The 23,494-nt window shown below is 45.5% G+C and overlaps 1 protein-coding gene across 12 annotated transcripts in view; it reads right to left on the bottom strand.

The window, feature by feature from the left end:
* Window positions 1-18,566, bottom strand: part of Mta3 (metastasis associated 1 family member 3) — a 139,644-nt gene extending 121,078 nt beyond the window's left edge. For 2 of the 12 annotated variants that reach the window (XR_003485776.2, XM_027417921.2), the window contains exons 1-3: window positions 16,706-17,039; window positions 15,292-15,359; window positions 9,207-9,300 (exon numbers count right to left, since the gene is read on the bottom strand). Coding sequence is in view for 11 of the 12 variants with exons in the window: in XM_027417921.2 (XP_027273722.1) it covers window positions 9,207-9,300; window positions 15,292-15,359; window positions 16,706-16,793 (250 nt within the window). In the remaining variant the exon portion in view is untranslated. Of the gene's footprint in view, window positions 1-9,206; window positions 9,301-9,643; window positions 9,804-15,291; window positions 15,360-16,705; window positions 17,047-17,797; window positions 17,923-18,523 lie in introns of those variants that run through there. The other 10 variants (XM_035445022.1, XM_027417915.2, XM_027417916.2 and 7 more) reach the window with 8 other exon arrangements.
* Window positions 18,567-23,494: the final 4,928 nt, after the last annotated feature.

Below are 23,494 nucleotides of genomic sequence, written 5' to 3'. Positions count from 1 at the left end.
GGAGATGTAGCTCAGTTGTAGACTGCTTGCCTAGCAAATGCACAAAGCCTGTAACCTCAGTGGTCTACAGGCGGTGGCAGGAGGATCAGAAGTCCAAGGACAGTGAGGCTCAGTGGGTAACGGCCCTTTCAGACAAGTACAATGCCCTGAGCTAGATCCCCATTCCCCCCAGGATGGAAGAGGATGGACTCTTACCTGTTGTCCTCTGACACCACACAGGATGTGTGGGACACATTCCAGAGGATCTAAACCACAATCTCTGGCAACCCAAATTGGGACAAGCCAAAAAGGACACAGGCATTGTCAGTTTCCTGGTAGGACATCCAAACCTGTCCTCCAGACTCCAGAAGGCCATTTCCTACCTGCACGGCTGAGTCACCTGAATGGCATGCTGTCAGCACAGCTCCAGACAGAGTTCAGAGGGACTGGGTTACTTGAGTTCTCCAAGCCCCTCAGCAGGATCCGCTCTGTCGGTGCCTGCTGACTTCTAGTGAAAAATCCAACCCAGGCTGCTACATTTCTCTCAGTGGCTCTAACCAATGCAAAAGCTACCATTTTCCATGTCTTACGATTCGAGGAGAACTTGACTTAATCCCAACATAGGGAGGTTAGCAGAAAGCACTGGCAAGCCCTTTGAAAGGGTAAGAAATTAGTTAAGGGCTAGGATGAGGGCTTGGTGGGTAAAAGCATTTATTTCATTGTTCAGGACCCTAATCTGAATCCCCAGGACCCAGATGTGCAGACTTTACAGGGAAATGTACCCAGGTGACCCCCTCCAAGCTCGCAGGCCAGCTAGTCTGCCAAATACAACAGAAATCAATAACGACCCTGCTTCGAAGAGGAAGGCAAGGACCAAGATTCAAAAAAGTCCTCACTCTTTGTGTGTATATCTCACATGCTCACACTCACACAGGTACACACACACCGGTACATAGTACATACACACTCACATTCTCTCTCTCTCTCTCTCTCTCTCTCTCTCTCTCTCTCTCTCTCTCTCTCTCACACACACACACACACACACACACACACACACACACACACACACACAGGTACACACCTAGGGTGCACAAGGCCCTGGATCCATCCTCAATTCTTTCTCAGAAGAGAAAAACAAAACAAGAAGTTTTAAGTAGTAGTCAGAATATAGAGAAATTACTGAAGTAGTCAGGTGTAATGACATATTTGTAATCCCAGCACTAGACACAGGCAGGATTGTGAGTGTTGAGTTCAAAACCAGCACAGGACAAAGCAAGGTTTGGGAGGGGGGGCTTACTGAGAAAAAAAAAAAAAAAAAAAAAAAAAAAAAAAAAAATATATATATATATATATATATATATATATATATGGTGATGATTTGGATAAGAATGGCCCCTATAGGCTCACTTGAATGCTTAGTCACCAGGGAGTAGAACTGTTAGGAAGTGTGACCTTGTTGGAGAAAGTGTGTCACCAGGGGTGGGCTTTCAGATTTCAAAAAAGTCATGCCAGGGCCAGGTTCCAGTATGTAGCACACAGCTACTTTTCCAGCACCGTGCCTGCCTGCTGCCATGTCCTGTGCCTTGATGACAATGGACTAAACCTCTGAAGCCAGTTCCAATTAAATGTTTTCCTTTGAAAGAGTCATCTTGGTCATGGTGTCTCTTCACAGCAACAGAACAGTGAGTAAGCAGAACTATAGACTTCAATAAAAATATTTTCTTTGTTGTTGTTGTTGTTCTCTTTTTTATTTGTTGAGACAGGTCTGCCAAAGCCCAGACTGACTTCAAACTTGCTAAGTAGCTAAGGATGACCTTGAACTTCCTATCCTCTTCTCTGAAAACCTGGGGGGAGGGGTGATGGGCACTCATAGCCTCTCTGAGGTGCTGGGGATTAAAGGCAAGGTTTCATGCAGCCTAGATAAGCACTTTCCAACTCACCTGCATCCCCAGGCCTCCGAAGACTCTTTTGACAAAGAGAACCAGGCATCACACACCTGTAGTCCCAGTACTGGGGAGATGGAGGCAAGAGGACTGTGCCAAGTGTGGGGCCAGCCTGGTCTACACAGTGAGTTCCAGACTACATACTGAGACCTCATCTCATGAAAAAGAACCAAACAGAAAAGATCATCTGTGGAAAATTCGAGACTAGCTACACTAATTATAAAAATGGCTTTCGTTCAACTGCTCATAAAAATATAAAATGTGAGTACATAGTTTTCCAACCCATAAATCATGTCACATAATTATAAAAGCAAAGCCAGCACAAAGCCTTGGGAAAAAAAGCTTAGGAATTACCCAATTACTAGAATGCCTCATTTGGTGATCAATAAGCAACGTGACATAAATTTTGAAGTAGGAACATAGTACTTGCTGTTTAGAAAAATAGAAACCATTAACATTCGAAAGAACAGATCAATAAGAAAATGTATACCATAAAACATAATTAACTTGTCAACTAATAAAACTTTGTAATATTTACAGTTGATAATAATCTGGCTAATGAGACACAAACTTGCTGTAACTGCTAATTATAAAATGTCATTCACAAAAATAAAAACATTATAAAACAGCATGAGGAAAATAACCTTAGAGATGCAAGTTTATTACTTTAACATGCTGACAGAAAATAGATTTTATGCCAACTCCAATAAAGCAGCAGAAGCAGTCTGGAGAGAACTGAGAAGTGTCACCGAGGACACCATGACACCTGACAGGGCCTTAGAATTGATTTGAAGGGAGAACACGAGTTGGCAGTTAGCCTGGGCTACACAGTGAGACCCTGTTTCCAAACAAACAATAACAAAAAAAATTAACAAATGGACTACACACCACAGATTTCTCTAAATAGGCACCTTAGAAGAAATCCCCAGATGAATGGAATTGTCACCAAAGATACACAGCAGTTTACTGATGTAGATCTCACACAGAGACATTTTGGTATATTTTCAGAATGTCTATGCTAAGGGACAAACCACTGGAAGAGAAAAAAAACAGCAGAATAATAATCTACTGAGGTAGGTGTGCTGACTTAGAACCCTAGCACTCAGAAGATAGAGGCAGACAGCTGTCTGTGAGGCTAGCCTAGCCTGGTCTACATAGAGTTCCAGGGCAGCCAGGGCTACCATAGAGAGACTCTGACTCCAAAAGAAGGGTAGGGGAATGAGATCTGTCTGACACCATACTTAACAACAGATACCCCAGAACAAGCAGATTTCTTCAAAGTTCTAAGAGAAAGATACTTTGAACCCAAAATTCCATAAAGACTCAAACAAGTAACATATATGATGACAGACACATTTTAAGTAGTGCAAAGATTCAGAACATTTACCATCAACACATTTTATGGAAAAATACTTAGCAAAGGACATAATTCAGCAAAGTGAAACACAATACAAAAAATGAAAGTGGTATTGACACAAGAAGCAGTTAAAAGAAAAACAAGTACATGAATAAGAAATGAATCTTTTATTCGTGTATTTATTCTATGTGTATGAGTGTTTTGCCTGAATGTATGTCTACGCACCATGTGTACCTGGTGCCCATGGAGCCAGAGGAGGGCATCACATCCCCTGGACTGGAGTTAAAAGATGGTTGTGAGCTGCCATGTGGGTCCTAGGAATCAAACCTGGGTCCTCTGCAAGAGCAGCCAATGCTATTAACCTTTGAGTCCTCCCCACCCCACCCCGTCTGGGAAATACAAGTCTTAAAAAGTAGACATGGAGCCAGGCATGGTGGCACAAGCCTGTAATCCCCAGCATTTGGGAGACAGAGAGGCAGGCTGACCTCTGTAAATTCTACATAATGAAACCCTGTCTCAAAAATCAGTGAATAAGCAGGTGACAAAGTGACAGAGACAAATAGGGAAAAATATGCGACTCCAACTCCAGTTGCTCAGAGGGAAGGGAACCAGAAGCCACAACCACAAGCTAAGCCTGGGCCTGGCAGTCCTAGCAGCAAGAAAAACCCACAGGTCTCTCCAGTCTGAAGACAGCAGAAGGGTCGCCTGACAAAGACTCCTCCTATAGGAAGGCTAGGACTGAAGAACACATTACACAGCCGTAACAAACAACGAGGCTGGAGTAACAACATTCTCTGAACAAAGCTACATGCAGAAGCAGACAGTCACTCTGAACTGTAGCAGACCTTCAGCGAGAAGTTGCAAAGCACTGGAATTGGGAGGCAATGGATGGACAGGGGGAGGTGGGAGGGAAGATGTGTGAGAAAACATCTAGGAGCCGGTGGTAACATACCCCTTTAATCCCAGCAGTAGGGAGGCAGAGGCAGGTGGATCTCTGCTACAATAAATCTTTCTGCCAAAAGCCGCCAAGCCCCACCGCCACGTGCGTACTCTACACCAGGCACCCACCTAAGTTAGGGCCCCAATTAATGCACAGAGAGACTTGTATTAGGTACAATGCGGCTTGGCCAATGACTAGGATTCTCATCTGTTAGCTCAGTGTTAATTATCATAAATCTATATATTTTATAAGACTTATCTTATAGAGGATGCCTTTTGCTGGCACCCTCTCTTGCCAGTGGCTCGCATCCTGCCGCTGGAGGAGGCGAAGGGAAAAAAGGGGACACTTCCTATTTCTTCTTTCTTAAATATGAATCTCCTTGCTATGTCACCTCCTGCCTGGATCACCACTTCTCTACTACATTTCTGAGAATTCTCTTTGACTCCTAGTCCTGCCTAACTTGCTGCCATTGGCCAAACAGTATTTTATTCAATAATCAATAAGATGAACATACACAGTACATTCCCCATCATATCTCTATGAGTTCGAGGCCAGCCTGGTCTACAAGATATAGTTCCAGGACAGATTCCAAAGCCACAGGGAAACCCTGTCTCAGAACATTAAAAAAAAAAAAGGGGGGGGGGGATAAAGAAAAAACAACTAGGGATTGAAATATAGCTAGGTGGTAAAATGCTTGCCTACAATGTAGGACATACTGGGTCCAATCTTCAGCGAAAGGGTGGCCAGAGATGGGAGAGCATTTGCCTAGGATGCTCAGAGCCTGGGCTGCATCACCATAAACCCGTGAAACCGCATCATTGGAGAGCACAAGGAGGAGGATCTGAGGTCATCTTCCGCTACATACCGAGTCAGAGATAAGAGGTGGTACCCTGTACTACTGCCCACCTCGAAAGGCAACAAAGAGTGTCTTAGTTAGGGTTTCTATTGATGTGAAGAGGCACCATGACCACAGAAACTCTTATAAAAGGAAACATTTAACTGGGTCTGGCTTAGAGTTCAGAGATTTAGTCCATTATCCTCATGGCAGGAGACAGCGACATGTGGGCAGACACAGTGCTGGAGAAAGCTGAAGACTCTACATCTTGATCCACAGGCAACAGGAAGTGAACTGTCACACTGGGCACGGCTTGAACATATATGAGACTGTAAAGCCCACCCCTATGGTGACACACTTCCTCCAATAAGACCATGCCTACTCCAACAAGGCCACATCTCCTAATAGTGCCACTCTCTATGGGCCAAGCATTCAAAAACATGGGTCTTCAGCAGTCAAACCTATTCAAACCACCACAAAGAGTTAGGAGAAATGACAAGGAGGAAGAGAAAGAACACCTGTCCCCAAACTATTCCTGAAAGTAGAGAGGGAAGAAACACAAATCTCATTTCACAAAACAAGGTTACTCATACCAAAACCAAGTAACATATAAGAACAAAGACAATGAGAAAAAGCTATCGCCCAGCTCTCTGGATGAATGTAGATGTTCTCAATAAAATACCAAACCACTGGGAAATCAGAGCAAGTGACGCCCTGTGTTTGATCCTCACCAGTGTAGTTTAATGAATTAAAATGCCTTCAAACAAAATTCAGCCAAATATTAAAGAGATCACACACCAAGATTCTGTCAGTTTCATTTCAAGAATTCCCCTTCACCAAACAGAAATCAATAAGTAAAACACGAAAGGCACATAAATCTAATCAAGGACAAAAATGAAACGGCCGTCTCCGAATACACAGGAAAAAGCCTATGACAAAGTTCCACATCACTTCACACTAAAAAGCCTGGAGGAATCTGGGACAGAAAGATAAAGTCACAGCAAGACAAAGGTAAGACAGGACAGACTCACAGCCAACACTACAGCAAAAAGAGAAGAGGTGAAAAGACTTGCTCTAAAGTCAGGTATGTCCACTCTCTCCATGCTTCTCTAGTACGGAGCTTGTGTTCTCTAGCAGAGTAAGGAATAAAAAGGGCACAGGTGGGGGAAAGGTCAGATTATCCATTTGCAAATGGTGAGGTCTACACTTGAAAGACCAGCCTCAGCCAGGCAGTGTTGGTACACACCTTTAGTCCCAGCACTCAGGAAGCAGAAACAGGCAGAGAGCTCTGTGAGCTCGAGGCCAGTCTGGTCTACTGAGTGAGTTCCAGGATAGCCAGAGCTGTTACACAGAGAAACCCTGTCTGAGAGTGGGGGATGGGGAGGGATAGTTGGGTGGTGGTGGCTCACAACATAATCTCAGCACTTGGGAAACAGAGGCAGGTGGATCTCTGTGAGTTCGAGGCCAGCCTGGTCTATAGAGTAGTTACAGGGCAGCCAGGGCTACAAAGAGAAAACCAGTCTAAAAAACAAACAAAACATCCCAATAACACCCCTCATAGAAATAAACAACCCTAAAGTTTGTATGAAAATACAAAGACCTCGAATAACCATCAAAATCGTACAAAAGAGCAATGCTGGGGGTCTAAAATATCTGACCTCAAATAATTCCAGAGCCGCAGTAACAAAACAGCATGTGCTGACACAAAGCAGACACATAGACCAATACAACAGAATAGAGAACCCAGAGCTGAAAAGACAGCCCAGTGGCTAAAGAGCACTCACTGGCTGCTCTTCTAGAGGACCTATGTTCAATTCTCAGCACCCACATGGTAACTCACAACTGTCTATTACTCCAGTCAAGGGGATCCAATGCCTTCTTCAGGCCTCTGTAGGCACCAGGCATGCAAGTGGTAACATAGACATACATGTAGGCAAAACCTCACACACATAAAATAATATGTCTTATTAAAAGAGAGAGAGAGAGAACCAGAAACAAACCCACACAGGTACAATCCCCTAAGTTCGGCAAAGTTTAAAGGGCAGCCTTTTCTGCAAAGTGTCCTGGGAAAACTGGATAGCTGTGTGTAGAATGAAACTAGAGCCCTCTCTCACCCTGCTCAAAAAATCAATTCAAATTGGATCAAAGACCTGAATGTGCAGCCTGAAAGGAAAAAATAGAGACTACACTGTAGACAGAGATCTAAGCAAGGAGTTGTCGAAAAGTAATGGCTCAAGAAATAATATGGAGAATGACTGATGGGGCGGGAACTAGAGAGTTGGTTCAGAGGTTGAGAGCACCTGTTGCTCTGGTTGAGGGACCTGGGTTCAATTCCAAGTACCCACATGGTGGCTCACAACTGTCCATTACTCCACTTCGGGTGGATCTGACACTCTTTTCTGAACCCCAGAGGCCCCAGGAACACACATGTGATCCACATATGTACATGCATTAAAGCACTAATACACATAAAGCAAAATAAACAAAGCTAAAAAAAGAGAAAAAAAGAATTAATTCAGGTAGGCACACACCTTTAGTCCTAGCCCTCTGGAAGCAGAGACAGACAAATCTCTGAGAGTTTGAGTCTAGCCTGGTTTAAACAGAGAGTTCCAAGCCAGCTAGGGCTACATAGTGAACCCCGTCTCAAGGAAAAAAAAATTAAAGAATTGACTAATGGGATTGCAAGAAATTAAAAAGCTTTTCACAGCAAAGGAAACCAGCAGAATGAACAGACAGCCTGCATAATGGGAGAAAATCTTTGCCAAGTAAACATCTGGTGGGGAATTAAATATCTTGAATCTGTAGAGAACTCAAGCCAGACTTACTGGCTCACACCTGTAATCTCAGGACTAGGGAAGATGAGACAAGACTGCCAAGAGTTTGAGACCAGCCCGGGCTACGAGCCTGCAGTACATACAGTGTGAAAGCCTGTCTCAAAGAGACAGACAGCAAACAGACTCGCAGGTGTGATGGTAGCGCATGCTTGTGATTCCAGCACTGGGAGTTGGAAGCAGGATCACAAGGTCAGACTTGTTTATGTAATAAGTAAAAACCAGCCTGGGACACATAAAAACTAGTCTCAAAAAAACATGGGAAGACACCTGTTATGGCTTGAACAAGAATGCCCCATAGGTTCATATGAATACCTGGTTGCAGGTTGGTGGAATTGTTTGGGAAGGATTCGGAGGTGTGGCCTTGTTGGCAGAGGTGTGTCACGGGGGGATGGCTTTGAGGTTTCAAAAAGAGTCATCAGGGCATTCCCAGTGTGTTCTCTGCTACATGGCTGTGCATCAAGACGTGAATTCTCAGTTGCTACCCTGCCATGTCTAATGCCCACTTTGTACTACCTCTTGCCATCATGGATTCTAACCTTCAGGAACTATAAGCCCAATTAAACACCTGCTCTTATAAGGGGCCTTGGTGGTGGTGTTTTATCTCAGCAATATAAAAGTAACTAAGACAACATCCCAGTGTCAACCTTTGGTCCCCATATGTTCACACACACACATATTATAAACATAAATCTATACTAGTACATATAAATTCTATCTCCATGTGTACACACAGAGAAGAAAGACAGGAAACAAATACTACCCAAAACCTACTCCTATTTAAACTGCAAGAAAAATTAAAAGACACAGAAAGGGGGTTCCTCAAGATGGCTGGGGGGATAAAGGAGCTTGCCACCAAGCTTGATGATCCAAAGAACTATAAGGGTGAAAGGACGAAGCTGACTCCTGCAAAGTTGTCCTCCACTTAGGCATGACGGCACACAGTCACACACACACATATAATATATGTACTAAATTATTTTTTTTTTTAAGAGAAGGGCTAGAGAGTTGGTTCTAAGGTCAGGAACATTGGCTACTCTTCCAGAGGACCTGGGTTCAATTCCCAGCATCCATACGGCAGCTTATAACCATCTGTAATCCAGTTACAGGGGATCCTACACCCTCTTCTGCCTCTGAAGGCACCAGGCATGCATGTGGTACACAGATATATACCTGCAGGCAAACACCCATACACACAAAATGAAAGCTAAATTTAAAAAAAGAAAGAAAAAGCTTTGCATTAATAGAGAACATTTTCCTCACATCATGAAAAGCACAAGACATTTTTTTTATCCAAAAGAAAGCCATTTATTTCACTTACTAGCATGCTTATCGGCAAGCATTATAAGTGTGTTGGAGATATCACGTCGTCTATAGAAGCATACGACTTTTGCTTCCACGTTGCCACTTGCAGTCTAAGAAACGAGAAAAATGAAAGTCATGTGGGGCCTGAAGTTTCCATGATAAAATGTGCTGACAACCCACCCCTGCACTTGGAACTAACTCAGAAGGATTTCGTAAAGTTAGCGGCCAGTCTGGTCTACGGTAGAGAGTTCCACACCAGCCAGGCCTAGGTAGCAAGACACTGTCTCAAAAAAGCAAACAACAATGAGACCTGGAGAGAAGAAAAGGGAGAAAGAGCTCCCCCAGTTTTGTGTGTATGTGTGTTATGAGACAGGGTTTGACATAGCCCAGGCTGGCCTTGAACTCATTAACCTCTAGTCTCCGCCTCCCTCAGGCATTCACAACCATACCAACCAGATTAAGCCCTCCAGGTTTAAAAGCCACAAATAATTTCTTCTCGGCACTGAATGTAGTCATCTTTGAAAAGCATGGCTGTACATTGCACAAACCCATCCCCAGAAGGCCTCAGGTCTACAATGACTCTCTGCAGGGGGCAGTAGCCAGCAGGACAGAACTGCAAAAAAAAAAACACCCTCCACACAGTCAATAGTCTCTGTTTTCCTTCACATATGAAAATATCCAAAACTGTAAGTTCCCAACACGGGACTCTTCTGATTAGAGTCTAGAATACAATCGGCATTCAGTTGGGCTGTAATTTACCACAGCTGAGGCCCAGGCTCCTAGTCTAATATCTATAAATTCTTCAGGCTTTCAAGCAGGTCGATCATTCACTGGCAAGCTCTTCATAAAAACACACAGATTACAATAAAATGTTACTGTAATGTCCAATTCCTAATGTGCATGGCACACGCTTTCAGAATGTGTCTGGGCTTAAAGATATATTCAAATATAAAGAACATACACCATACTAAATTTGTCAATTTTACCCCAAGTTCAGCAGCAATATTTTAGTTCAGCAGCAATATTTTAGTGAGAAATGGTACTGTGGAGATATTGCCCCTTCAAATTGAAATCATATTAAGTTCCTACCCAAATGCCAATATATTTCATAATGTTGTGATCAAACTCATCCTCCAGAAGCAATGATCCAGCAATCTGCTAAATGAACAGGCCGATATTTCTATGTAAATAAAATCTAGGGCTTCACTCTAAGCGTTTTCTCATTTCTGTCTCATTAGTGAGCTCTCCTAACAGCAATGCTCTGCAAAAATGACTAAGTTCGCTGTTAAACCTGCTTGAGGGATAAAGATATAGCTCAGAATATTTCTTTCCCTTTTTTTTTTTTTTTTTTTTTTGGCTTTTGAAGACAGGGTTTCTTTCTATCACCCTGGCCATCCTGGAACTTGCTATATAGACCAAGCTGGCCTTGAACTCACAGAGATCACCTGCCTCTACCTCCCAAGGACTGGGATTAAAAGGGCGTGCCACCCCACCCCCCTTTTAAAGTCAAAATCTCACTATATAACACACTCTTGTCTTATAACTGGCCATCTTCCTGCCTCAGCCTACCTAGAGCTAGAATTAATAGGTGAGCAGCATCATACTTGGATGTAACAATAGCTGGGTGAGGCTGGCTGTGGTTACAAACACCTTTAATCCCAGCACTCAGGAGGCAGAGGCAGGAGAATCTCTGTGAGTTCAAAGTCAGTACCTAGTGAGTTCTGGGACAGCCAGGGAGGACCACACAGAGAAACCCTTTCTCAATAAAAAGAACTCTTTGGGTCTGGAGATGGCTCAAAGGTTATGAGTACTGGCTGCTCTTCCAGAGGACCGGGGTTCAATTCCCAGCACCCACATGGCAGCTACAACTGTCTGTAAGTCCAGTTCCAGGGGATCTAACAACACACACACACACACACACACACACACACACACATATGCAGGCAAAACACCAATGCACATAAACTAAAAATAAATAAATTATAAATAATAATAATATCCTCAGGACTAAGGGATGTGGCTCAGTGCAGGGTACATTCTTAGGATGTGCACAGTGTGGGGTTCAATCCCCAGTAACAAAAATCTTCTCCTGGGCCACACACACACTTTTGACTATCCGATCACTCACAATAGTGCATTATTGTTCTTCCCTTACGGAATACAATGGCATTGTCCTTCACCCAGGACTATAGTACAGTATGGTTCTTCCCTTCCACAACACACCCATGAACCATTTCTCTGAAGCCCTGCTATTCTAAATAATGGTCCATTGAGCAGTGGCTAGCCCACAACAGTTTCTGGTGTGTAAAGAAGTGTGTACAGGGATTGGGGAGGGTGTCACAGATGTTAAGAGTTAACATTGAGTTTGGAGGACCAACACAGAACATAAAGAATTTAAGACAAGCCTTTGTTTGTTTGTTTGCTTTGAGACTTTGTCTCAAAAAAAAAACAAAAAAAAAAACAAAACAAGGGTTATATACACAGCTCAACAATATAGCACTGGCCTAGCATGTTCAAGGCCCTGGGTTCAATTCCTAACACTTCAAAATAGAGAGTTGGGAAAATCAATGGGAAAGTTTCCTAATTGCATGCCTACTGCCAACAGTTCCCAAACTGCAGGAGCGCTCCTGATTAAGGCTCCTTTAAGGCAAGAACATGTATATGCAGGTGGAGTAACTCAGTATATCACCAATGCTATAAGCTCTGGCATTCAATAGGCAGAGGCAGGAAGATCACCCAGGTTTGATCCAGCTCTGTCTACAGTGCAAGTTCCAGACCAACAGATCTATACTATGAGAATCTGTCTCAAAAAACAACACGGCTCAGTGGTAGGACATTTGTCTAGCATGTGCAAGGGCCTGGGTTCAGTGTTTGGGAGTAGTGTGGTAGTGGCTAGGGAAAGCTACAGGTATGGCTCAACACCCTAGCAAGTGAGTTGTGTTGGAGCCCATATGTGATTACAGCATTCAGGAGGCAGAGGCAGGAGATCAGGAGTTCAAGGCCCATTTCTGCCTCATAGTGAATTCAGGGCCAGGAAAAGCTATGTGTGACCCTGCTTCAAAAATAGAAACTTTGAGATCAGTATGAACCACCAAGACAGTTCAAGACCCCAACTTGGAGAACATAGCAAGACTTGTCTTAATGCTAGGCGTAGTGGCACACATCTTTAATACTAGCACTTGAGGCAAGCAGATTTCTATGCTTTGGGGGCCAGCCAGCCTGACACAGGAAGAAGTTCCAGGCCAGCCAGAACTACATAGAGAATGTAAGGATTCAGGCATTATGCTGGCCTGCCCCTGTCACCTGGCAGATGGCACTCAAGCAGTTCCCTGGTCAGCCCACCGTGATTGCATAGTCTGCACACAGGTGCAAAGGACCTTTTAAAAGAAAAACCCCACCCACTTAAGCTCTCTTTCCTGCTCTTCTCTTTCCCTGGCTCTTCCTTGCTGTTGCCCTGGGGCAGACAAGACATTTCCTGTCTCCCTCTTCTCCTCTGTCCTCTCTCTGTCTCTGTGTCTCTTTACCTCTTTTCTCTTTCCTTTCCCCTCCCCCCTCTTTCTCTTTCTAATAAAACTTCTCACTAAGCTCTGTCTGCCTGATGTATTTGTCCCCACCTGGGTCACCCTCACCTGCCATGAAATCCACCAAGGTTCCCCTAGAGCTTTATCATAACAAAGAAACCAGGTCTCAAAAAATTAAGTATGCAGTCTCAATCTTTGGTTTTACCGGGCTCGTGCAGGAAAGTATGTGTGCACGTGAGGTGAGGGTGGGGCTTGGTGGCAGGCAATTTTACCCACTGAACCACATCACTGCCTTCTCTTTCCTTCAAAAGAAGTTTTTCTTCTGTCTTGCATTAGGGACAGTCAGCCTTAGAAATGAAAGCAAGTGCTGTACCACTGAGCCACACAGCCTTGAATTAACTATTTGAAGGTGATAAATGACATGGAAAAAAAGCAAGCAGGAGGCATATTTATTTGTCTTTTGAGGCAAGGTCTCCAGTTGTTTGGGCTGGCCTTGAGCTCTCCATTGGCTGATAAAGATTCCCATCCCCCATCGTCTATCTCCCCAGTACTGGGGCTATTGGTGTGTGCCACCACACACCCCCGGCTTTTTCTAGGCTGGGCACTGAACCTGGGAGCTATGTGTGTGCTAGGTGAGCACTTTACCAACTGAGCTGTATTTGGCACTTCTGGACGCTGAAAAAGCTAAGTCTCACAAACAAAAGTAAAATTACAGAAGTGCTCAACATAAATTGTCATACACAGATAGCATTCTGTCATTAGTTGCCTCTTTTAATTGGGGGGGGGGGGCGGTGACAGAACCCTGGACCTTGCACAGTCTCCTTAAAATTCTGGAACTTTTTAGATTCCAAACTAACACCTCTCAATAAACAGAGTTTGATATTGTTTATTTTGTGCCCTTTTGGCTGTATGTGGTGCACGACTCTAATCCCAGCCCTCAGGAGAGAGCACTAGGAGTTCACAGCCAGCTGGACTTCAGGCGACCCTGTCTCAAAACCAGAAATGAAAGCCAAAACAGCAGAAACTTCTCTTTTTTGACTTTCCCCTCATCTACACTCAGATGAAAAGACAACTTTTTGGAGGAGAAAAACATACACATACGTATAAATTTACACACTCTACATTGTGTTTTCAATACTTGTTTTCCCAAACTAGTGCGGATCACAGTCTTTTGTTTCCGTCAGTTACACATTTTAAGGCTCTTGGGATAAATGGTTGGCACATAGTTAAAGCCATTAACTAAACAACTGTTGAACTAATGACTTTCTGAATTGTCTCATGTTTATGCTTATACATAGCGTTACTATTCACCACGAACTTTGATTCAACTTGTTTTTCTTTCTTTCTTCCCCCTCCCCCACCTCGGGAGACAGGGTTTCTCTATGTATGGAGCCTTGGCTGTTCTAGAACTCACTCTGTAGAACAGGTTGGCCTCAAACTCACAGAGATCTGCCTGCCTCTGCCTCTCCACCACCCCCCACTGATTTCTTTATTGTTGTATTTTGTTTTGTTTTTTCCATTTTGTTTTAAAGTTTGTTTTCCTTTCCTTTTTGTTTTTGAGACCCATCTCTCACTGGCCTGGAACTTCCCGAGCAGGTTCACTTGGTTGGCTTGTGAGCCTCAGGGCAAAGGATGTAAGCATGAGCCACTAAACCGGTTTTTCTTTCTATTTTTGAACATGGGTTCTGGGGCTTGAACTCAGGTCCTAAAGTTTGCAAGGCAAGTGTTTTAACAACTGAGCCATGTCCCCAGCCTTTCATTGTATTTTTTCGAGACAGTCTCATGAATAAAACCCAGGCCAGACTTGAACTAGATTTAGTATTTCTGTGTCAGTCTCCCAAGTGCTAGGATCATACTGACTCATTTTAGAATCTTAGGGTTGGTAGTGGTAAGACAAGGCCTCACTCTGTAGCCCAGGCTAACCCTGAGCTCCTCCTATGTGCCTATCTATATATAGGTATAAACCACCATGCCTAGTTTAGAAGAATTCTTCCTTCTAAAGCTAGGGGAGGCAAATATTAATTCACTAACAATTGCAAAATATAGCACTTGGGAAGCTGAGGCAGGAGGATTGTGATTTTTGAAGTCAGTGAAAAAGCCTGTCTCAAACAAACAAGCAAAATACATACTACAGTTCTAAGTATGTAAAGGAACCAAGTTCTGCAACAGACCTGGTCTTCAACACTCAAAACAATTTGAAGAGATCTGTAATCTTTCACTCAATAACATCGGACCAAAACAAACAAACTTAAAAAAAAAAAAAAAAAAAAAACCTCTATATAAAAAGTAAACACTAAAAAGCCTGCAGAACTCTTAATCAGTAAAGTGGAGCTTAATGACAAGTAGGGTGGGGCACTACTTTAATCCCAGTGCTCAGGAGGCAGGCGCAGGCTGATCTCTGTGAGCTCAAGGCAGTCTATAAAGCAGGTTATAAGACAGCCAATGCTACAAAGAGAAAACCTTTCTCGGGGTGAAAAAATGAATTCTTAGTCTGAAACTGAAAGTAAAAATCACCCCTTGAGCCCTTTAGCCATAACCCTTCAAGGGAAGCACCTTTACATAACAAACAACACTCCTCACCTTGTTGAGTTCTTCTATTCTTCGAATTAGATATGGGTTGCTGGAGGAATTCTCAAAGTAAACATAATCTGCAATCAAAAAGTTAAAGATCTCTTCAACAAACAGTTCACATTAGTCAGGCCCCATTTTTTGTTTTGTTTTGTTTTGTTTTATTCTTTTTTTGGACAGGGTCACACTGCATAGCCCTGAACGTCTTAGAACTTTCATATTAACCAGACTGGCCTCAAGCTCACAGAGCCCTGCTTGCCTCTGCCTAGGATTAAAGTGCTGGGATTAAAAGTGTGCAACAGTTTACTGGGCTACAACTTTCTACATTGGGCAATCCACCTTAGTTTAGTAGGTAATCCAATCGTCTGTAATATGCAAACTCAATGAGCTGTATGTACCATGTCTGTTACTTTCCTAGAATTCCCACTTCTAAGCAGCCCAAACTGATTTACAACCTAATATCCCCCTGCCTCAACTGGAGGTGGTTGGCGCATGCCTTGCTCTGGTCTACAGAGCAAGTTCTAGGACAGCCTCCAAAGCTACAGAGAAACCCTGTCTTGAAAAACCAAGAAAAAAAAACAAAAAAAATGAACTGGCTTTCCGTTAGTCCAAGGTGGAGAATGCCCCCACCTCTTATAAGCTGAATTTACTGTCATGTGTCTCAATGCCCAGCCTTAGAGTAATTCTTTAATAATAAAAGAGGAAAATGCCTGACTTGGTGTAATGGGAGGTGAGGGGTGGGGGCAAAGGCAGGACTACAAAGCAGGGCCAAGCCTCAGCTACATAGCAAGACTTTGTCTCAAATAAATAAAAAAAATAATAAAAGAAAAAAGAAAAGAAAAGAAAAGCAGGGGCTGAGGAGATAGCTCAGTGGCTAAGAGCCTAACTGCTGCTCTTCCAGAAGACCGGGGTTCAATTCCCAGCACCCACATGGCAGCTCACATCTGTCTGTAGCTCCAGTCCCAGGGGACCTGGCATCTATGAAAAAACACCAATGCACATAAAATAAAAATAAATTAATAAATAAAAAGCATAAGCCTTAAGTCCCAGCACTTGGGCGGCAGAGGCAAACAGATCTCTGTGAGGCTAGCCTGGTCTACAGAGTGAGTTCCAGGGCAGCTGGGGCTATGTAAACATCCTGTCTCAAACAAAACAAGACAAAACCATCACAACAGTGATAGCCAGACATCTCCATCAGCATGTATCAGAGCTCAGCACCGCATCCTCCCAGCAGCATCCACAACCTTCTCCTCCTATCAGCCCTGGAGGATGTTTCTTACATAGAACTGTTGACCTAAGACAAACTTCAGAGCAAAGAGTAGGTCTTACCAGCCCAATTTCATTTCAAGCATCAACTTAAAAAAAAAAAAAAAATACAGCGAGCAGAGTAAGAGAAAGCTTGGTAACAAACTTTTCCATACTCTACCTGGGAAGGTGAGGAATAGTGCAGGGATACTTGCTGAGAGGCAGGGAGGGTGTTGGGATCTTTTTTTTTTTTTTAACCCTTTTCTCATATTTGATCCAACTCCATTTAGGTCCTTTCTTACAAAGAAATCATGGCAAGTTTTCAACTAAACCTACAGGATTTTTCCAAGCGTGGCTTTTCACTGGAAACTTCCCACTGTGTGTTTACCTGAGACACTAGACTGCACAGTCACTGTCTACCTCTCTCCCGGCTCTCTGCAGCTAAGTGGCCTCATTTAAGCCAGGCCATTCCCCACCACCATCCATCAGGAGCCTCGCTAATGAGCAGAGAAGGAAGAGCAAGCCTCACTCACAAACACGCCACTTATCTGAATTATTATTTTACCAGGAAGGAGGGAGGGAAGGAGGGAGGGCGTCGTGAGCAGGGAAAGTTTGTTTGACCTTATTTCTCTCTTCTGCAGAAGGGCTGAGGAGACAGACAGCAGACACAACGTCTAGGCTGAGCTCAACTCCCCACTTGGGGCTACGGCTCGCTGGGCCCCCCACACCCAGCCCCACTCTTTGGGGTGAAGGGTGGAGGGGCTGAATGCGAAACCGAAGGGAGTGGGGGGTGAAGCAGCAGCGAAGGTGCAGAGCCCCAGCTTTGCAAACAGGCCTGTCCAGCTGTGCCACTATCTGGGCCACCATCGCCCCCAGCCCCACACTAACACAGAAGCAGAGAAGCCGGGGCGGGGAGGGGAGGGGAGGGGGGCAGGTTGTCCCCAGCACCCCCCACACCCCCGGTGCCCAAAAGCCACGCGAGGGAGGAAGCCACTCGGCTAGGGGGGCTCGCAGGGGCCCTGTCCCTTTGGGGCGTTCGTAAACCGGGGGAGGGTGTCCGATGCGTGTCCCCACGAGAGGCCTGGCCCCGGGACGCCGGGCGGGAGCGGTGGGGGAGGAGTGGGGTGGGGAGACCCCTGCGCCCCGCTCGCTCGCCCGCCGCCGCGGCGCCCTCGGCCCCGGACTCCCCGGGCTGCCCGGCGGTGAGCGTGCGTGCGCCGCCCGGATCCCCGCTCCGCCGCCCGCGCCGACGGCCGGAGGCGAGCCTTCCTACCTCCGACCCGGTACATGTTGGCCGCCATGTCCGCCCGCCGCCCGCGGAGCCCGAGCCGAGCCCCGCCCGCCGCCGCCCCGCTCGACCGCCGCCGCCGCCGACTCGCCACGGGGGAGGGGAGGGAGAGGGATGGGGAGGGGGGAGGGGAGGGGACACCGAGGGAGGGGGCTGTGCCCGCCCCCAGCGCCGGCGGAGCGACGCCGAGCTGGCCCGGGAGGCCGGAGCGCGGCGTGGGGACCGGGCGTCAGGCTGCGGGGACCGAGGACCCCGGGGCCACCCGCGTTAGCTAGTGTCCCCGTGGCACACCAGGGCCAGGGGCTGGTGGGAGAGCCTGGGTGGGGATACAGGCGCAGCCACTCCGAGCGAGCGTCTCCCCTGCCTCGGTCACCTGTCCGCCTTGGGACAGGTCCTACCTTCCTGCTTCTGTCCCCAGGGACACCCCCCCCATGTGTGACCTCAAGCACATGAACGCCCTTCTGGGTACAACTCTCCCGATCTGGTCAATGCAGGCAACAGATGCTTGCTTGAGTCCCTCCCTCGTGGTGACAGGGTGTTTGGTGGCTTTAGAGCCTGCAGGCCCTGGGCCCCCAGAGAAGACCCTGCGTGCTTGCAGCTTGTCCAACCTGAGACCCAGCCACCAAAAAGAAGCTGGTTCTCCACCCCAACCACAGTGGCAGGTCTAGCAAGGCTGTGCCAAAACAGAGCTGACCAGACCCCAGAACCAACCGAGTCGCCCACATCCTCAGGCCCTGCCTCTAAACAGGCTCTGCTTAAGGCACGTGGTTTATAACCTTTGGCACAGGAAGGCTTCCTTTGCCGGATAGGGGAACTGGGTTTGCACAATCTGCCATTGCCCCCAGCAAAAAGAGGCGGTCCTGTCAAATAGTTGGGTGTAGCTGGTCGGCTAACTGGTTTTATGTCAAAAAGCCCCCCCCCCTTTTTTTGCAGTATTTTGGACTGAAGCCCAGGCTTTGTACATCCAGCTTACTGAACTCTAGTCCCAGCTCTTTCGACAGTTTGTTGGTTTATTTGTAGATTTTTAGTACATTTACTTATTATATACGTGAGGTCATGAATGGCATGACACATAGGTGTAGGTCTAAATTTGGGGACGGGGGTTAGACTCAGGCAGTCATTTCAATGGCTGTAAGTACCTTCAAGTGCTATCCCACCAGCCTTATTTATTTTAAGCAGGGTCTCAGCTCAGGCTGGCTCCTGTTGCTCATGCCTCTGCCTCTCAAGTGCTAGGATTGTATGACAGGAGTAGATAACACACCCCACTGGAAAGCTTTTAAATGGTTAATTTCCCCATGCTGATTGGCTATATATCCCCTTTATCACTCTGGTTTGTGGCCATCTTGGGATACAAAGCAAGACCTTCTTGAGTGCCTCATCCCAAATGAACACACAACTTCCTTTAGGAAAGCCAAGCCATCCCAAACTACACCCAGACATCGTTGCATAATAAACATGCCCATGACTGTCCACTAGTCCCTGGTGACACTGAGGTCTGTGCCTGGGTAGGAGGTGTCCCCAGAAGAGGAGACTGCATTTTGGTTGATGTTCCTTTATCACAAGATACTGAGGAAAAATAATCTTGTGAATAGTCGAGGCAAATAAATGTGCTTTTGCCATCATTACACCCATTATTCCATGGCCTGTTTCCACATCTATAAAATGGAGAGATTGCTTCCACTGCACAGGTGACATCTGAAGGTGCTTTGTAAATCAGACAAACAGAAAGCCTCAGATTCCAGAGGAGTTCGTAGAATGCTCCAAACTGTGAGCCCTTGGCTCTTCTGGCCCAGAGAAGAAAACTAAAGTGCTCTGGTGCAATGACAGTGTAGCTGTTATTCATCCCAACCCTTTCACTGGAGATCCCACCAAAAAAAACATATTGTGTCTTATCTCCACCACTCTCCATTTCTGAGCTGACATACAAATAGGCTAAATAATTCACCTGGAATAGTCTCCTGGCATCAGTACTAAATGTAATTCAGTATTTCCCTCTGGCCCGTAACAGTATGAGCCACAAAGTCTGGCTTCTAGTAAGAATGCAGCCTGAAAACTTCAAGGAAATAGATCATGAGTTTGAGAAGGTTTGCTCATAATTTTTAAGTAATAAATGAACAAGAGTGTGTGTGTGGGGGGGGGGGTTACAGGGACAGGGGCTCAGCAGGTACTTGCAGCCAAGCTTGATAACTTGAGTTTGGTCTCTGGAACCCACATGGTAGAAAGAGAAAAACAATTTTTTGTTTGTTTGTTTGTTTGATTGATTGATTTTTTGGTTTTTCGAGACAGGGTTTCTCTGTAGCTTTGGAGCCTGTCCTGGAACTTGCTCTGAAGACCAGGCTGGCCTCGAACTCACAGAGATCTGTCTGCCTCTACCTCCTGAGTACTGGGATTAAAGGCCTATGCCACCACTACCCGGCTAAGAAAACCAATTCTTAAAAGTTGTCCTCAGAAACCGGGTAGTGGTGGCACAGGCCTTTACTCCCAGCACTTGGGAGGCAGAGGCAGGTAGATTTCTGTGAGTTCAAGGCCAGCCTGGTCTACAGAGGGAGTTCTAGGACAGCCAGAGAAACCCTGTGGTGGTGGGTGGGGGCGAGTCTACATTAAGTTTTTCTTGAAGCCCACTTGGGAGGTAGAGGCATGAAGAGCAGGAGTTCAAGATTATCCTAAACTGCATAGTGAATCTGAGGCTAGCCTGGACTCCATGGTTGGGGTGTAGCTTAGTTGACAGAATGTTTACCCACCATGCATGAAGCTCTGGGTTAGACCCCCAGTACGGAATAAACTCAGTCTGATAGCTTATGCTTCTACTTCCTGCACCCAATCCTTGGGTTAGAAGTGGAGATAGGAGGACAGAGAGCCCAAGGTCTTCCTCAGGCACACAATTTAAAGCCATCCTGGACTACACAAGATAACCCACTCAAAAACAATAAGCACAAACATTTTCTTCCTCAAAATATTTCTGTATTCTTGTTACTTCCTTGTCTGCTTGTCTCATTTCCTTGGGTTTTTGAGGTCCCTAGTCATACCACAATAAGTGTGTGAAAGGTGCTAAGAGCAGTTCCCACGCCCATCCACACTCTGCTTTTCTCCTTAGGATCAGCCTTAGCCTGGAGACCCCATTAAAGACATAGAGACCTGGGCAGAGCAGGAAGTGATGGCGGCCAGACCAGACTCCCTCACCTCCCCTAGATTCTCTGTGTTAAGCCCCTTCAACCTCCATCTCCCAGACAGGATCCTCTACATAGAAAATGCTCAATAATAAAGAATGGGGGAGGAAGGATGGCTTAGCAGTTAGAGCATACACTACTCTTCCAGATGACCCAAGTTAAGATCCCAGAACCCATATCAGATGACTTGCAACTGTCTGTAACCCCATCTCGAAAGGATTCAGCATCTTCTGACCTTAGCATGTACCTATACTGACATGCCTATGCCTACGAACAAACACACATACATACAAATAATTTTTTTTTCTAAGACAGGGTTTCTCTGTGTAGCCCTGGCTGTCCTGGAACTCGCTCTATAGACTAGGCTGGTTTCGAACTCACAGAGATCCGACTGCCTCTGCCTCCCAAGTGCTGGGATTAAAGGTGTGTGTCACCAAAGCCCAGTTTAAAAATAAATTTTAAGGTAAAAAAAAGAATAAATGGTGGCTGAGGCTGTAGCTCAGTTAGCAGAATACATTCATAGCATGCATGAAGCCCTGGGTTCAAGCTCCAGCAGTGTATAGACCAGATGTGATGCTGCATGTAAAAGACTTTATGTTTGTTAGGTCTTATTTTTCTCTGACCATTCTCAAGTATCCCTAAAGAAGGGCTTTCTCTGGCTAGAGAGATGGCTCAGTGGTTAAGAACACTGACTCCTCTTCCAGAAAACCCAGGTTCAATTCCCATCAGCCAGCTGTCTGTAACTCCAGTTCCAGGGGACCTGACAGATGACAAAACACCAATGCATATACAAATAAATTAACTTAAAGAGAGAGGGGGGGCGGGGGTCTACAAAAGCATGTCCGAAGCTCTAAACAAATCAGGTGTTCCTGTGAGTGAAGCTTCCTCTAGCATGGCGGTGGTGATTAAAGAAACACATGGAAGGGACTGCCTGAGGCCCACAGTGTCCCCTGTTGGTATCCAGGATCCCACTCTTTCAGCTGCAAAGAAGCTTCAAATGAGCCAGGTGTGGTGGCATATACCTATGATCCTAGATCCCGGAGGTAGAAACAGGAGGAGCCAGCCTTGGCCACATGAGACTGTATCTGGAAGAAAAACAAAGAAAGAGACTATCACTGCCAAGAAGGCTCGGTGGGTAAGGGGACTTGCCACCAAGCCTGAGACCTGAGTCTAATCCCTGTGAAACTACATGATGGAAGGAGAAAACCACCTTCTGTAAAATTGTTCTCTGTCCTTAAACACACACACACACACACACACACACACACACACACACACACACACACGTACATTTAAATAAACTTAAATAAACATAACAATAAAAAGGAGTTGGCCTTTAGTCCCAGCACTTGGAAGGCAGAGGCAGGTGGATCTCTGTGAGTTCAAGGCCAGCTTGGTCTACAGCCAGGACTGTTACACAGAGAAACCCAGTCTCAATAAATAAATAAATAAATAAACTTTTTTTTTTTTTAAAAAAAAAAGGTATATATGAGACAGAGAATTAAGTTTTGTTTTAACTTAGGGATGGAATTCTTTTTGTTTTGGTTTGGTTTTGTTCCTTCAGTTTTTTCTCTTCAGGCACGGAAAGGAAAAAAAAAAAAAGGGTTCTGTGTTCTGGCCGCAGTCTGGGAGCCTTTCGATATTGAACCTAGGAAAGGAGCCTGGGGGCCTAGGGGTATAATTAATCTGAAGCTAGAGCCCAGCTTTGGAAAGAAACTGTGTCTTGTTTGTCTTTCCTATGATTTATTGCCCCCTCCCTTTCATTAACTTATTTTGTTCTTTAGCAGATTCCTTTGGAAAAGTCCAGCCCGTTTCAGATATTTTAAAAGGGACAAATGAATCCTAGAAGAAAGGCATGTGACATCAACAAGCGAAACAAGATGTCCCTCAGGGAAAGGGAGCCAGCACGTGGAGTTTTCCAGCTTCTCCAGCCAGGCCTTCCCTTCCATCCACTCCCTGTCTAAAAAACATGAAAGTCCAGATGAGTTTCAGGAGGGCTTATTTTTCCTTTGTTAATTTTCTTTGAGATGCAGTCACACTGTGTAGTCTGGCTGTCCAGGAACTGGCAATGTAGACCAGCATGGCCCCTGCCTCCCAAGAGCTGGGAGTAAAAGCACACACTGCCAGGCCTGGCTGAGATCCTGTATAGTTCCCTAGTGACTTCAGAGGGGCCTGAGCCTCGCCATTTGATCCTAGCCCCAGGAAGGTTCCTTCTCTGGGGAAGATGAAAGTAGGGTCTGGAAGTTACAGATGAGGGCCCAGGTGATTGGTTAGTGGCTGACTGATTCTGGCGTTCTCCTTTTTCAGGATTTGAATGAGACAAGTGTTGGGGTGAAGCTTCACCCCCAGCCGCTAGCATCCATATACCCAAAGAGTCTGGGATGTTATGCAACTGGTTGGAGAGAGGTAGGTGGAGGGCCGAAGCTTAGGCAGGATATGGGAGCTGAGGCAAGACTAAGTTTGGTGATGAACAGGTTGGTCCCAGGTGCCTCTTTTGGAAATGTCTAGGCAGGTA

This window comes from Cricetulus griseus, chromosome 5 (genome assembly GCF_003668045.3).
Source record: "Cricetulus griseus strain 17A/GY chromosome 5, alternate assembly CriGri-PICRH-1.0, whole genome shotgun sequence".
NCBI lineage: Eukaryota > Metazoa > Chordata > Mammalia > Rodentia > Cricetidae > Cricetulus > Cricetulus griseus.
Note: the sequence above shows the minus strand (reverse complement) of the source record. Positions and strands in the feature narration are given on the sequence as shown.